Source organism: Caretta caretta, chromosome 8 (assembly GCF_965140235.1).
Source record: "Caretta caretta isolate rCarCar2 chromosome 8, rCarCar1.hap1, whole genome shotgun sequence".
Classification (NCBI taxonomy): domain Eukaryota; kingdom Metazoa; phylum Chordata; order Testudines; family Cheloniidae; genus Caretta; species Caretta caretta.
In genome coordinates this window covers 3425630-3442233 of record NC_134213.1, presented here as the reverse complement: position 1 = coordinate 3442233, position 16604 = coordinate 3425630, and the positions used below count along the sequence as shown (strand labels likewise).

The 16604-nt window shown below is 46.3% G+C and overlaps 1 protein-coding gene across 2 annotated transcripts in view; it reads left to right on the top strand.

Annotated features, from left to right (window-relative positions):
- Window positions 1-15611, top strand: part of ITK (IL2 inducible T cell kinase) — a 44189-nt gene extending 28578 nt beyond the window's left edge. For both annotated transcript variants that reach the window (XM_075131236.1, XM_048862014.2), the window contains 9 exons: window positions 1878-1957; window positions 3908-4044; window positions 5242-5316; window positions 6047-6218; window positions 7251-7467; window positions 8585-8649; window positions 8744-8862; window positions 12230-12387; window positions 12978-15611. In XM_075131236.1, coding sequence (XP_074987337.1) covers window positions 1878-1957; window positions 3908-4044; window positions 5242-5316; window positions 6047-6218; window positions 7251-7467; window positions 8585-8649; window positions 8744-8862; window positions 12230-12387; window positions 12978-13049 — 1095 coding nt within the window. In that variant the 3' untranslated portion in view covers window positions 13050-15611. The remainder of the gene's footprint in view (window positions 1-1877; window positions 1958-3907; window positions 4045-5241; window positions 5317-6046; window positions 6219-7250; window positions 7468-8584; window positions 8650-8743; window positions 8863-12229; window positions 12388-12977) is intronic.
- The last annotated feature ends 993 nt before the right edge of the window (window positions 15612-16604 follow it).

The following is a 16604-nucleotide window of genomic DNA, read 5'->3' as shown; positions in this document are numbered from 1 at the left end:
ATTCCTGGTTGCCAATGTTGATGAGTTTGTTGGTCTGGAGTTAGTCCCTACAAAATGTTGGTCTCTCCATATACCCATAATTGAGCTTGCCTGGTAGTCTCCGTTTGACACAGCGCCCTGGACTGGAATTGGAAGGAGTGATCTGCAGGTCAGGATTGAGGTGCCAGGGCAAATCTCTACAGGGGACATTTACATAGCTCCTGCCCGCTCTACAGCCCTACTCCGGAAAAAGGGGTCCTCATGAGTGAACCCCTCCATCTATGCAGATCCCCAGTGGGGTCCATGCAAGTGCCTGCCAAAGTCAGCTGGCAACCTAAATCTAGTGTCAATAAACAGCTCAGGCCGCTCATTCTCATGAGCACAGTTGCCCACTTTTCTGTATTCTAAATATGATTTTTGTTATTCCAAGTTTTCCATGGTTGGTGGGAAGGGAGGTGGCTTTGCTACACCACAATGACTCCACATAGCCCATGCAGAAAGAGGTCAAGTGATATCTCCTCCTAGAAAATGCCCACAAACATATCCAGAATAGCGCCACTGGCATCACAAAGAGAACGTCCCTCTGCATTTCCCAGGGAAACAGTACGGTGTCAAATGAAGAACAATGTTTAATCAGTGCACGCAGTATAGTTGTAGCTGTATCAGTCCCAGGACAATAGAGTGTCAGGGTGGGTGAGGTCATATCTTTTATTCTGTTGTTGAGAATGACACGCTTTCGAGCCACACAGTGTTCAACCTAAAGAAGAGCTCTGTGTGTGGCTTGAAAGCTTGTCCCTCTCACCAACAGAAGTTAGTCCAATAAAAGATATCACCTCACCCACCTTGTCTCTCTAATATTTAATTATTGACAAAGGTGGAAAAGATCCTGTGGGCTGCCCGAGCTATAAGACAGTTGAATCCTAAGTTCCTCCGGTATTTCTGTGCCTGCTCTCACCCAGAGTGTGGTGTAAGGACAGGGCCAAACATGTATCAAAATAACAAAAAACCTTCCTTACTTCTGCCCAGATTTTGTGTGAGCATCTTCCCTTCCCAAACAGATGCTCCATAATAATGAGGACTGGTCAAACATTTTCCTTCATAACTGTTAGTGAAAGGAAAACTGGGGTTTCAACTAAACAAAAACGTTTTGTGAAAAGTTTCTGCTTTCCACAGAAATTTTTGCTGTTTGATCAAAACTCTGAATGCCCCAAAACTGAAATGTTTTGGCTGAACACCAGAAAATTTCAGTTTCTGATATTTCACCCAAGTAAATTTCAATGAAAAGAGGAAAAAATAGTTTGTCAGAATTTTCTCCATTAAATCAAACCCCATTTTCTGACCAGTTTTCTAGTAACAGCAGAGCAAAAGAGCAAGGTTTTGTTGCTCTGAAAAAATGGCATTTCGGTGGAAATAAAAACCTGCGTGAGCTGGGTTTGTGTTTTGAAAATTTCCTATAAACTCCTACGGGAGGTGTCCACGCGCTGCTCAGGGAGCTGATTTCTCCTGTCTCTCACACCAGCGTGACTGCACTGTGGGTTGTATCTGGGGCATATTTATCTCCATGACTGTTACCTGCTTGAGCTCCTCCAGAACGTGTGGCTCTGCATGTGGGTGACTTTTGGCCAGCATTTCCCATCATGAATGGTGAGAGGGAGGGGCGAGAAGTGTTGAGAGCAACTCATGCCAGATACATGCTCCAAGTCTCAGGGCCTCATTGATCAAAGGGGTTATTATTATTATTAATCAGTTATATCAGAGTAGCACCTGGAGTCCCAGTCAAGGGCAGAGCCCCACGGTGCTTGGTGCTGCACGGACATGTAGTAAAGTGACATACCCCCAACCTGTTTCTACTCACACCGGGCTTCTAACCTCCCTTCTTCCTTCTGCTCTTGGCTCAGGGTAAGGAAGGTGCGTTCATGGTGAGAGATTCGAGGCAGCCTGGCATGTACACGGTCTCCGTTTTCACCAAGGCCTTAAGGTACAGCTCAGCTCAGCAGATTTCTGCATTGATTAAGTGGCTTCAGCCAGCAACTTATGTGGGAGTCTTTAACATCCAGAGTCACGTCTGCTCCCAAAGAAAGAACTCAGGGAGAACCGTAGCGCTTCTGAAAAAGAGGGTTGAACGCCTGCCGGGCATAGAGGTGTGGCAAACTGCCCTACACAGAGCAAAATACATTGGTGAAAACACAAGTATGGCTGTGCTCTTGCAAACACGTACGCACATCGCTTTACGCATATGGATAGTCTCATTGATCCCAGGGGTAGTACACATGTGCGAAGCTAGTCCCCTAAGTGTTTACAGGATCACGGCCTACAAGGGGATTATACAGAATACACACAACATGCCACTATCAGAAAAGGTTTTGGTAATGAAGAAGAAAGCCTAGTTTCAAAAAGCAGCAGTAGAGATAATTATGCTCACAGCCCATTCTCTGAGAGCTCATGGCTGTGGTGTTCTGTAGAGTGCCGTGCTCCTTCAGCCTTCTTGAGTTGGTTTCCACATTTCCAGAGAGTTTCAGCTCTGGTGGGGCTTTTAGCTACTGCATTCTTCCACGCAGGGTATCTTCTTAGTTCCTCTTTGCTACTGGAACCAGGTGGTGGTTCAGCAATCACTCAGTGCTTAAGGTGCTTGCACCTTAGTCTCTGTCCAGGTGCAACTGGCTGTGCCTAAGAAAAAGAGCTCTTTGTCTGGGAAGCTCAGCCCTTAAAGCAGTGTTGCCAAAAAAGGTGATTTTTCACCAGCTGGGCTAGTTTTTGAAGGCCTCCACGACAAAATACCTGGAATCGGCGACAGGCAATTTTTTGGGCTGCAAATTGTTCCCTGTGCTGAAATTTGGGTGATTTTACTGGAGCTTGTAGCCTTGTCCAGGTGACAGTGGTGGTGTGGTGGTGAAGCATAAGCACATTAGAGGGGTGTGCATGCAGAGCACACCAGCAGCAGCTGCTAGGCTCCCAGAGGCAGGGCTCCATGCTGGAGCCAGCCCCCTGCCACTCACTCTGTCGGGCTCTCCTCTCTCAGACTCTCGGAGGCAGAGCTTCCCATTCGGGCCAGCCCCATGCTTCAGACTGTCCTGTCCCCAAGGGGTGAAGCTCCATGCTGAGGTTCCCCGGTGGCGGTGTGGACATGGCGGTGCTGCACTGTAACTGCCCTGTATGGACCCTAAAATTCCAGCTAAAATTCCAGCTTTGAGGTTGGCAACGTTGTGTCCCCAATACCACAAGGAAGACCTCTCTGTCTGTACAGGTGAGGCCACTGGGGAAGTGAGAGGGTCAATGAGCAAGCAGGTGGTTTTGTTGATTTTTGTAGCTCATCCCTCTTGTTCCTCTTCCAGTATAATGGCTGTCTGCTCCATTGGAAGGCTTAACAATTAACCCACTAATTCAGAAGCTGGAGGTTCCTCCCTTTGTGTGCAGGGGGACATCTTAGTTAGACCCAAAGGCAGAGTTTCTCCACACCCTGTTTGTGAGCTTCAGGTTTCATCTTAGCTTTGCATTTCGCCCTTAAAGGTGAATCTCTTCTTCCTGCAATCAAAGAGCAGGTCTCCATCCTAGGGAGTAACAGAACACACCGTTTACCATTCTAATACATTAAAGCACACCCCTGGGAATCCTGAGTCACAAACATACTTTTCCAAATTGTTGGATTCTGCTGTGGATATTTGTAATCTTGACTCCAGGAAGAAGAGAAAGGTGGTTCAAGCAACACATTGCTTATGTCATGCTGTGTAGATGCAAAGCTCTGTTGTCACTTTGTATTCCATGGACCTTTTCCCCCCTGGGTGCTGCCAAATGTTACAGGAATTCAGGGACAGAACAATTAGGAAAATCTTGGCAGTGTAAGGCTGCTCTTGCCTCTTCCCTTCATCTCCCCTGCTCCTGGGGTTTTGTTGCTGCCTGTTATTCTTACAGAATATGTCTTCTTTTTCAGCAACGACAGCACCCCAGTTATCAAGCATTATCACATCAAAGAGACTGATGAGAACCCCAAGCGGTATTACTTGGCAGAAAAGCACGTCTTCGACTCCATCCCCGAACTCATCAACTATCACCAGCACAACGCAGCCGGTGAGTGCTGTTTTCCCATGTGCTGGGTGACTTTGGTTGGGAAGAGTGAAGGCTCTCAGGACTTCTGCTCTTAAGATGAAATTTCCGTCTCACTTCTGGCCGCTGGTTAGCTGGAGGTTAAAGATCCCATGGCACTTTCTGATGACAGTAAAGGGTTAATCTCAACCTAGTTTCTAACATTACCTCTCAACTGCAGCAGGGTTCAGATGTCTAAGGCAGTGTATGATCTACTGTAGATTTCATAGTGGCTGCACTGGCAAACAGTACACAGCCCCTGTACTGCCTGTATCCACCCTTCGACAGAATAAAGCTCACAGAGATGCCTTGTGCATGAGAGATGGCCTCTAAATATCAGGCATCACATGATATTGCAGCAGAAATCAATCATCAGATAATGGAGACTTCTAATTTCCGTAGCTCCTGTTTAGTGACTGGGCAAAAACGAAGGTTCTGGCTGATGTAGATCGGAAACTGCTTCCTTCGAGCAGACAGGAAGTCACCACCCTTGACCCAAACAGAGATTCAGCTGCCACCAAGTGGAATTTAGCAGTCCCTGCAATGCATTGACAACCGCTAATGCCCTCAGAGCAGGACTTCTCAATTCGTGCTTCTCTAAGAATAAAAAGTTATTTCTAGAAAACACTGGGGTTAGAAATAAAAGACCAGGTTGGGTCACCATTTGGGTCATTCAATCTGCTTTTTGCAGAACTACTCATTATATGTACAGTACCTCATTTCTGACCATCATTGTTCCAAATCCCTTCTTGACTAGCTAAAGTGGAGCACTTGGAGTACCTTTTGTGGTTGTCAGTTTCATAGTTGCTCTTGCTGTTAAGAATATTTCCCTAACACCTGCCCCAAACTTTTCCAGTGACTTTAGTGAAGGAGACTGTGCAAACTCTTCTGCATTCTGCTCTAGCAAAGCATCGCATACACATTCTCTGCTTCAGCAACCCTGACTGAGGACACAATGACAAGTGTCCCCAGTACCTTTTAATCCAGTACAAAATACTAAAACACCTACCTCTGACCTTCCAAAGGTAGCTTTTGCATGGGCTGGTATGCATTGACTTTCATTCATTTCTTTACCAGTTTCCAATGATCAGATGTTGCTATGGCGGTATGTCACCTTTGCACTTTTTGCACCATGTTAGTCAGCTGCAATAACTAGGGCCCATATTTTCCTCCGTGATCCAGGTCTCGTCACTCGTTTGCGGTATGCTGTTTGTTCCTGGAGAGAAAAGGCCCCTATCACTGCAGGACTGAGCTATGGTAAGGAGTTATTCCCCTGCCTATACTTATCTTGCCTTGAGATAGCATGTTCATCCCCTGGAGCGTAGGTAGGCTCTGTGAGCCTGAATCTCCTTATGGAGACATCCCAGCAGTAACTGGCAGTTTCCAAGTCTTTACACTCAGACATTTCCAGGAGAGATGACCAGACTTTGAAAGATCCCAGGGAATTAGTAGGCACACTGTCGATTAAAGGAGCCTCCTGGGAGAAACTGAATAGCTTCCAATCCTGTTTAAGTCAATATTAAATACGGAAGTAAATGCTGAAGCAAGACCATTCATCTTCCCAAGCAACCTGAGATGCTGCCATCTATGAGAGTTGAGGGCCGTGTGATAGGCCCATTGTTGTTGTACATTGTTTCCTACAGTAATATTATCGTTATCGTAATCATTGTAATTCCTAGAGGCTTCAACTGACATTAAGGCCCAGTTTTGCTTGGTGCTGCATATATTCATATGCAGAGATAGTCCCTGCCCTGAAGAATTTACAGTCTAAATAGACAAGACAGACACAGGGTGGGAAAAAGGAATAATTATTATCCCAAGTTTTCAGATGGCAAACTGGAGTACAGGGAGGTTAAGTGATTTGCCCAACATTACACAGGTAGAAGCAGATCACCTGAATCCTAGTTCAGTGCCTTACCTGCAAGTCCATCCTTCCTCATACGTTACTGGTAGATCTTTACTCCTTTTGTTCCCTTACTGTTAACAGGAAAATGGGTCATAAATCCTTGGGAGCTAACATTTGTGCAGGAGATTGGCAGCGGTCAGTTTGGGCTGGTCCATCTTGGCTACTGGCTTGAGCAGACTAAAGTTGCTATAAAGACCATTCGCGAAGGAGCAATGTCAGAAGAGGACTTTATTGAGGAGGCCCAAGTCATGATGTAAGTGGGCTGCTCTATATTCTCAGCCGGTATATTCTGGGCGTGCTCAGTAGGACAGAAAAAATGAACCCATCCATGGTTCAGAGCACCCTATTGAAACATTAAAATAATATCATGCAATCTAAACTGTGCTTAGATGCTGGTTTGTTTATTAGCGAGATGTGTATAAAAGCGTGTGCTGTAGCAGTTACTGCCCAGATGAATTTTTAGTGTGAGAGAATGTGTCTATACTTCTACCAATAACCAAAACATGAAGCTAGATCTCCGTTTCTTCATAACAGGGATGTGGGGTTTGGGACCAGAAATGGCTTTTTGACAAAAACTGCCACAAGAAGAAATTTCATTTAGATTTTTTTGGCTTTTGTTGAAAAAAATTTTTTTTTCAATTTTTGGCAATTCAAATGTTTGTTTTGTGCTTTTTTGACAAAAGCCGGAACAAAATCCATTTTATTTGAACGTGTTCATGGAAAAAACACCTCCTTTTTTGACCAGTTGTTCCTGGGGGTGTTTTGGGTGCACAGAATTTGTCAGCAAGTCTTGTGCAATACTTTTCTGACCGTAGACCTGTGTACTCATGCTGAATGCGACCATATTGAAAAGACAAATGTATTAGGTAATTGTAAAGTGCATATGTAAAAGGAAGGGCAGGAATATTGAGTGTGGAGGCAGGGACACCTTGATTTGCACCGCTAGACTTCCGTCACATACATTGACTCTTCAATAGCCTGATTCTGATCTCACTTACATCGGTGTAAATCCAGAATAACTCTGTTGAAGTCAATGTTGATACATCAGTGCTGAACTAGTGTGATGTTAGAATCCGCCCCTAAATTCCCTCTTTTATTTTCACACTTGTCCATCTCACAGCAAGAGCTACTTATGCTTAGCATAGGAAGGGTTGTAGTGGCACTAACAAGGTTTGTTACTGTACAGTGTTTGGGACGTATATTTATGACAATTTCTGTGAGTGATTGCTGATCCTATGAGCCCACCTCACTCTCCTCTCCCCCACGTTCCTTTTGTTCCTGGCAGGAAGCTGTCTCATCCCAAGTTAGTCCAGCTGTATGGCGTGTGCATGGAACAGGCCCCCATATGTCTGGTGTTTGAGTTCATGGAGCATGGCTGTTTGTCGGATTACCTCAGAAACCAGAGGGGCAGCTTTTCCAAGGAAACCCTCTTGGGGATGTGCCAAGACGTGTGCGAAGGGATGGCTTATCTGGAGCAGGATTCTGTCATTCACAGAGACCTGGTATGTCCCCCGTAAACTGTCTTGTTCTCCGAGCCAGCCAGGATTGGTTAATTTCTTGGGATTCTTGCCTCATGTCAGCTGCCTCAGCCTCACAGTGTATCTGTTGGAGGAGGATCTGCGGTCTCCCCTCATCGCAGAGCAGTCTGGATTAGCCTAGACAAGGCATTTCCCCCCCACTTGTTCCTTGCATCGGCCCAGTGGCTTTTGGCTGAGCTTGAGGGCGTGCTGAGCCCAGAGGAGGCTATGAAATAGCAGGGAATGAGGGAAGAAGAATTAGTGGAAGAAGCTTCCTCTGGGGCCCTGTCTACTCTCCTTCACTGGAGGCCTAGAGCTGCATTTGGGGGAGGAGGCAGGGTGCAAAGTCCCACCCTCTCCTGTGCTGTCTCTTCCCCTCACTGCAGACTCCAGCTCCCGCGGTTTGCTGGTGCTGGCGACTCTGAGATGAACAAAGTGTTCATTTCTCAGATCAGTGAAGAAGTCAAAGCTCTATTGTCTTCCAGGGTGCGCTGTTACTAACCCCCCCTTCTCTGGAATAGTCCTTTTCATTAACCAGTGGTCCCATGGCCAACCAGGGATTTCTGCTATGTATGATTCCATTGCTTGATACAAATGTGGCAGCGGCTGTTTCCTGTTACATCAGGCCACATCAGTCGCGTTTTAAAAGCTATTTTTGAGAAATGTATTCGTTGTTGGAGAAAAGGGACTAGATTACTCAGCTTAGATTGCTCCTGATTCCCAGGGACAGGGGAGTAGTTATCGATTGTTTGGCTAACCCCAGCTTAGACAGCGTGTGGGTCAGTGGGTAGTTGCCTGAATTTTTAATGGATGGAGAAATACAAGAGCTGAGCAAACTACAGGTCAGACTTCCCCATGTAGGACTTTCTTAACAGGGAAGCACTGAGGATAAACTGAACTGGAAATTATAGCATTTAAATTGTCTGACCCCATCTCACTACGTGATGTCACTTTTACTCTCCACCTTGCTCAGCTAGAGATTTCTATGGGGCAATTAAGCAGTTCTTTAAATACCGTCTGTCTATAAGAGGACAAAGGAATGAAGCACAGCCGATAAACCTTAAGTACTAAACATCTTCTTGTATTTTTCCCTTTCTTGCAGGCAGCTCGGAATTGTTTGGTAGGAGAATCCCAAGTCGTCAAAGTGTCGGATTTTGGAATGTCGAGGTAATGTGGCATGTGTGCGGCCTACGCAGTGTGACCCCTGAGCTTTGACAACAGAGCGTGTCACTGAACATGCTCTGCTCTTTGTCTGTCCCAGGTATGTCCTTGATGATCAGTACACGAGCTCCACAGGCACCAAGTTCCCGGTCAAATGGTCTGCCCCAGAGGTTTTCTCCTACTCCAACTACAGCACCAAGTCTGATGTCTGGTCATTCGGTAAGAACCCTCTATCAGAACAGGGGGACTCAGTAAGTTGCAAATCAGATAATCAGCAGGAGCTTGATCCTGAAGGGAAGACCTTATTCCGGCAGAACAATTGCTGGGTTGCATGGGTCTTTTGTCTGAATAAAGACTGCCAGCAGGGGCACTAAATCCTTTGTTCTCAGGACAAAGGAGACAGAACAATAAACTAGTTAGGCTTTGTGGGGTACTGCAAATCCAACCTGCTGCACCAAGGCCTTTGCAGTACTGCAGCTCCAGGTAGCGTCTCTGGTTCAGGAGGCCTGGGCTTGCTACAGATGGAGTGTCCAAGATCAGAAGGGAGGTGCACTGACAGGGAACAGGAGCGGAGCCTATGCAATATCAGCCTTGGACAATGTTGTGTTGTTCAGAACTCACCACCACCTGAGATTTACGCTGCTCGCACCATTTGCTTTATGTACTTCTAAAATGTTACTTGTCCCTTCACGCTCTTTTCTCACTTCACGTGCTCTCAGGTTTCCTGGGCCCTCGGCTGTATCGCTCTGTGACTTCAATTTGTTCCTGACTCTCCCTTCTGCACCCTCACCCCTAAGAAAGCCACTAGACAGTTTTTCAAAGTACTAACGGCAGTGACCTCAGTTCTAACCAAGGCTATTCCATGGCATTCCTTGGCCACTAAAGTGTTTGGCAGATTCCCAGCCAGCATGCAAATCATGGCTCTGCAAAATGACTCAATGCAGTGTACTGTGCGTGGCTTGAAGTCAGTGAGGCTACTCACAATACTAAGCACTGTGCCCAGTACTAAATGTTGCAGGAGTGGGCCTTAAACTATTGTGTGCTCAAGAATCTTCTCCCTTAGTTTGTCCTGCTACGTATTTTGAAATAATTTTGCTTATGAACCCCCGTTGGACGGTTATTAGACTGTCAATGGGAGTTGCGTGCCTCAGTCTCTTAGGCGGCTTTGAAAATCCAAGACGGAGGTTTCTGGGATGGGGCTATGTCTTCCGTGTTCACTACAGCGCTGAGCATTCTGTCATCCGTCATTAAATACATCCTAACAAATAACAATTGATTATAGAACTGACCGTGACATCCCACAGCATCCTGGCTATTGTGGAGCTGTGACACTGGAAGAAATGTGCTCTGAGGGACAGGTTTGGTTTATGTTCTTCTACTCAACCATTCAGAAATTAGTATGGACAATAAGTTAGGAGAGGATTTTCCATCTAAAACTGCCCCTTTAAGGGCCATACAGCTCCCACCAACTTTTGCATAGTTTGACATTATTTGCAGTATTTTGTAGAGCCAAGTTGGGGAAAGTTGATTTAGTTTTATCTAAAGATAGAACGACACATTTGTGGGGCTTGTTTGCATTGCACGGCTCTCCTCTGTGAAATTTGCAGACGCCACTGTTGAATGTCCGTCTGACTTATTATCTCCCCTGCAGCAGGGTTTGCATAAGAGGATTCCTCTGTCATGTCATGGCATCATGCCCCTGGGATTCTTTCTGCTCTATTACCCACAGACCATTAATCTGCTCTGCTGGGACTGAAACCATCCTGCTGTGACCAGGCTAAAAGAACTGGACATGAGAACTGGCTTCCCAACTCTAGGAACCTGCACATTGGGGGAGTTCAGATATTTAGGTTATTCCGCAATTAACCCAGTCTCATAGGCCAGGCCCAGCATCCCCTCTGCTAAAGCGTGGTCTGCTGTGGTTGAAATACTGACACCCTTCTCCCTGTTTAAGAATCAGCAGTGCTGGGAACTGGACCTTGTTGAGCAAAAATGAAGCTGTAGGCGACGTATTTATTCCAGATGTATCCTTCTGTCTGGCTATATCAATCCCTCCCTTTATAACTTCCTTGGCAGCCCAAGACAAGGTGCACGTGTACTGCCAAAAAGGCATATCAGGTTACCATCTGAAAAAACCCTGACAAGAATCAAAATAACTTTTGTTCATTGTATTTATAAAGTCTCCTTACATGACTGCAACATATTTTGTCGTCATTTTCCTATGCTTGTCTCTCTTCCACCCCACTCCTCCTCTGCCTTTGTTTATCTTTGTTTCTTTCTCCAAGCAAGACGAGGCAGTACATTTCCCCACCATCCTTTCTGCTGACTCCCTCTGATATTCTGAACAGCAGTCCTAGTGAATTCCTTTGGTATTCATGAGGAGGTAAAATATGCACCATAATCCCTGAGAAATTCCACTGCAATTTCACATGCATTCATCACAGTTAATGACAACTTGCCATCTCTTCTGGTGAGCAGTTCCCATAGCTGAGGCTCGGGTGGCTAATTTGACCCGTTCAAATTTTATTTCATAGTTTTGCTCCTGCTTGTTTGTCAAAATACAAACTGAATCATGCTTGTGAGGCATCTGGTACTGCAGTCATGACCGCCGTAGATGTGCCTCTCCTTGATGCAATTCATCAAAAGCAAAAACATTATACAGACTAAACTCACAATGAAGACTGAGCTCTCCATTACCCTTCCACCTCTCAGGAGGAATATATACCTCCCCTTCCCCTGTAAACCCTATGTGCACCTTTGGCTAACACACCTTCATTTCCAAGGCCAGGGAGATCAAGTGAACTCTGTAGTGTTTCTTGAAAGTGAAGAAGCCCAGGCTCCATCTGACCAAGTGGGGAAGGCAGTCCTGGAGTCTCACCTTCCAGCACATGGCTACAGATGCAGACATTGAGATAGAGAGAGACTGAGGGCCAGATTGATAAATGTATTTAGGTGCCTCAACCCTACAGAGCACAATGGGAATCAGGTATCCAAATAACATTACAGATCTGGCCCTAAGAGACTTGCCTAAGGTCCTGTGATAAATCAAAGATTGAGCTGGGAGCAGAATTGCAGTAACAATACCTAGCTCTATCAGTAGATCTCATAGTACTTTATAATCCTGACTTCCATTTCTTTAAGATGCCTTAAACACTAGATAGTCCTCCCCTTCCTGTCACCATAATCTGCTAGCATATGGAAGGGGACAGGTACAGTAATCTCTCAAAGTAGAGCAGTTCAACCTAACTCTTCTTCACTCAACTCCTGTAGACAGAGCATGCTTGGTTCCTGGTGGGGCGGGCGGGGGAATGAGGAATGGCTTGTGTCTCAGTGAATCTTCGGGCTGATGAGGGAGAGAGATGTAGGTGTGATCTGGAGGGGAGTCCGATCCAGTGCTCCTGAGCTGGAAGAATGGTGGCCACAGCCTGGGCTCTTCAGGGATGGGGATTTAAAGCCGATAAAAATGGTGGGCTGCGGGGGGGTTGATTGGAGTGCTGAGGACCCTTCAAACCAGCTGTTGGGGAGGGATGTTTTAGACAGGTCACTGTTGCTCCTTTCCTATCATTTCCATATTTGTTTGTTTCAGGAGTGTTGATGTGGGAGGTCTTCAGTGAAGGCAAAATCCCGTACGAAAGCCGGACCAACGCAGAGGTGGTGGAAGAAATCAATGCAGGCCTCCGGCTATATAAACCCAAGCTGGCCTCCAAGGCCATCTATGAGCTCATGAGCAGCTGTTGGAATGCGGTTAGTACTGTAGCATACACAGGCAAGATATTATGATCCCTTCCCCCTTGTCTTCACTAGGAAAAATGGTGTGTTCTTAACTCAAGTTAGCTAACATGAGGCAAAATCATAGGGACTAAGCAGTGTGTAGTTTTCACACAAGTTAACAGGTCACGGTAAACCCTAGGCTCCACCATTGTCTTTACCTTGACCTACTAACTCATGTGACAACTGCAAGCTGCCTTGTCTTCACTAGGATTTTAACTCATTCTATCTAACTCCAGTTAAGAACACACCCTGTGGGGGCTGAGTCCCACTTTAGAGGGCAGAAGTCAAAGCCAGTGATTTGTAAGCAAGTCGGCTGTTATTGGGCCAACTTCTCTGCTGGCAGAAAGGAGATGTAAATCAGAGGGAGAGGAGCCCTGTACACACGAGGTCACATCACTTCCTATGGTGATTTCAGTCACATTTTCACTTTTATTTTTCCCCTTTAAGAATTGATTCTACCTTTGTTACCATTCAGCCTCTGGCTCATTACAAGGTTCTCTCTCTTACCCCCGTAACCCTTTTCAAGTTGGAGTTTAATTCTGTTCTTTTTCTTTCTCCCTCAGAGGAAAGAAGACCGACCCCCCTTCTCTACCCTGCTCTATCAGCTGAGTGAGATCTCTGAATTTGATCTTTAATCAGGACACCGGCTCACTGAGTGAAGCCGACCAAGAAGCTGGAGTGGGCAGACTCCTACCCAAAGCATTAACAAAATCCTTCCTACCAGAGATAATGGTACTAGCTAGATTGGGGCAGAGACCTGAACTTCCAGCCAGACCAATCCTTTTAACGAGCTCCATGTTGAGAAGATGGAGACAGCCATTTGGTTTAAGACTCTCACAAACCAGCCCAGTGGTTTAGCGAAGATCCCAGAGCCAGCCAACCCAACAGGCCAATTTCTCATGAGGATAATAAGGATCAGTGTGTCGCCTCAGAGCTCAGGTATCTGGCATTGTGATTTTAACCCTGGAAGCACCCAAATGAAAGGAAACTTTCACCTGCCCTGAGAAAAGTGTTTCCATCACTGACAAGGAGAGCTCTATGTAAGATATTACCTTACCCACCTTATCTCTCTAAGAACCATTCAGATGCTTCTGAACTTGCCTGTGTTACAGTCAGTCTGGAGCGGAAAGGGATGGATGGATTAACTGGGACCAGGACACACAGATCTGACAGGTGTTCTGGCTGGGCTTAGCCATTGCATCCTGTACGTTAAAGGGTTAAGACAGTGTTGTCGTCTCTTAGCATGATTCACTCTGCAGCTCTGGAGTAAGGGATGTAGGATACTGGAGAGTGTAAAGTAGAAGGGAGTGTCCAAGTAATAGGAACATAATACCTGAGAAAACTGTGAAAGAAACTGCAAGGTCTCTTAAATATGTTATATTGTTAGTGGGGGGGAAATACAAATAAAACTACACATGCAGACTTTCTGGTGCAGATGGGGATGTTTGTGGGGAAAAACAAAGCTGAAGAATGTGTGTGTCAAAACTCTCATCAAGACTTCTACATAAGAAGAAAAAAATGGCCTCCAAAGATCTCTTTCAGCTTGAACACCAAGGGACAACTTGGCAACGTACTAGGCGGATCACGTCTGGGGCAGGCGAGGGGAGGGAGCTCAGAGTCTCGTCATCCAAGGTGAAAGGCTCCTTTCTAGAGCTACACAGGAACGGGTGTGTTTTCTGACAAGAGGTGGACAGCAAGAGAGAAAGCGCTGGGTGGGAATGCAACAGTCACCAGTGATACATGTTCTCAGCTGGGTGACAAGGTTCAGTGGAGGAGGCAGGGAGGCACACGCAGAGAGATGAAACGCTGCAGAGACGTTCAGGTGCTCAGTGCACTTGTGATAATAAAATGAGAGACCTGCCCTCCTCCCCACTCAGAAAAGCAACGGATCCACCCAAAACAAAGACCTCTTTACCTCTTCTGTGGACAGAATTATTGAGCCTTCTGGACACTTTTAAAATCAGTGGATTTAAACAGGTGTAACTGAGACCAGACTCTGTCCCATACAGCATATACAGCCACCGACACTATGATTTGCCTAGTAGTGTGGAAAACGTTGGCCTGTATTTTATAACCCAAGCTCCTACTTGAATTGGATGGACCGGGTATTTCATATTGTGTTAGTCACGGTGTAGGAGTATTAGAAGAAGCTTTTGTTAATCCCCAGGATTGCTAAATACAATCTGGGAGTTTTTGCTAAGCATTAGGAATAACAGGAAGGGTCTTGAAGGAGCAGGATATAATGTGTATATATATATATCTATTTTTAATGTTACTCTGTTCAGTTCTTTATTAGCCACTAGGTCCTGTACAGATGTATTCTAGGCACTGCTCCTAGCTTATTCATCTCCCGCGTTTGATTTTGTTCTGCATTAATTTCTTAGCTATACACACGTGAAACTTCATCATGAAACGTTTTCCCAGGCAGGCCATCCTCATATACAAACCAGAGACGGGTCTGACCCAGCACCTTGGATCCGAACGCCACCAAAAGGTGGGGGTGTTTGGCTCCAGATCCAAACTCCACTACTGTCCCTGTCTGTTTGATAGTCTGAACCAAAACTTGGGACATGAACAGCCACAAATAGAATTATGCACTGTCTTGAATTCCATCCGATTTCTCTTTGGTCCTCCCCGCTAGTTTCAGTTCACCCACTGCCATGTTCCTGTGGTACCAAATCTGCCCTATAGTCACTGCCCTGAATAGGATGCCATGTGGAACTGCACCTTGGGGAGCTCACGGGGGAATTGTAAGCAGCCCAGGGCACATGGGACTGCATCATTTGTGACTGGCGTGGGGGGTACTTGGCCATGACCCTGTCTCCTCCCCTCCCCAACCCTTTACCCACAGTGGGGCACCGAAGCGGTTCTTCCCCGAGCACGAGGACTGTAATTGTGGCAGGGTGTTCAAAGGTAAACTCCTTGCACATTAGTCCCGCATGGAAGGGACCATCACAGTGTGGGCCCCCCCAAGTCCTGAGCAGGGTGCTAATGTGTTTGTAACTGTAATATTGCCCCTCTGGGTAATGCCTTTAAGACAGTATTTATTCTTGGATGAGGTAAAGGAAATATTTATTAGTTACAATCTATTGCACTAAATAATACTGTTAAATGTAATGTTCAGATCTTCTTGAATAGGAATTCTTTGTGTACAGAGTATATATTTTTTACAGTCAATAAAGTGGTCATATAACAAATTCTGTGCTCAGATGGGAGCTGCAGAAGAGTGACTCGCCCCCTTGTGGCGAGGCCTGATGGAGCAGGCTATCCTGCTCTGGTGCCCCCTGCTGGCAGCCGCTCTTGGCCCTGTGGTGGTCCGCTTCTTCTCGTGACTTGGCCCGCCGGGAAGGTCACATTCAGTCGCACGGTCAAAAGCCCAGTGACCCTACCCCAAGTCTCCTGCCTCTAACTCTAGGCCCAGTGGTCCTTCCACCCCTCGTTCCAGGGTTTTCAATAGTATTAACACCTTGAATCAGGTTTCACTCCACCTTCCTCTGTAGCTGGTAGAGGAACCCAGACCACCACTCTACTCTAGGGTCTGATAGTGACACTCAGCCTCCAGACTTCTTCCTGTCTTGCCCTGCCTTTTTCCAAAGCCCCTTTCCAGGTTCTCTGGACACGTTTCAGCTCCTGTAGTGAGCAACAGCTCCCAGGGTTTTCTCCCTAAAGGTCAGTTCCTGCCCTTTTATCGAGGTTCAAGCAGGTGCTCACACCACCCCTTTCCCGGCCTTCTATCAGAGTTCCCTTCCCTAGGAGAGGCTCGCAAAACTTACTGTCCGCGACGTGTCCTGCTTCTCTGCTGGGTCTCTCCCGCTGGGCACAGCTCTTTGTGACCCAGCCGGATCTGATAACCAACTGATTCTCCACTCCCTCCAGGGGTAACCCAGTGAGCTAACAGAGCCTTCAGGTTCCCATTAACCCTTTTGCTGCCAGTGTGGGGTGGACATCCCATCACAGGTGCGCTGGGTACCCCGGACTTTGATAGGGGTAGGGAGTGCTCAACACTGCTGGAAATCAGGCTACCTAGTGAAGTGCCTGTCTATGGATTTAGGTGCCTATCTTTAGTCATCCAGTGCTAAATATTTTAGCCTCAGCCGTACTGGGCCTTAGCTTCCTTATCTTTAAAATGGGGGTAATACTATTTACATGCCTCAAAGAGGGTGTTTGCTTACTCATATTTATACAGTGCT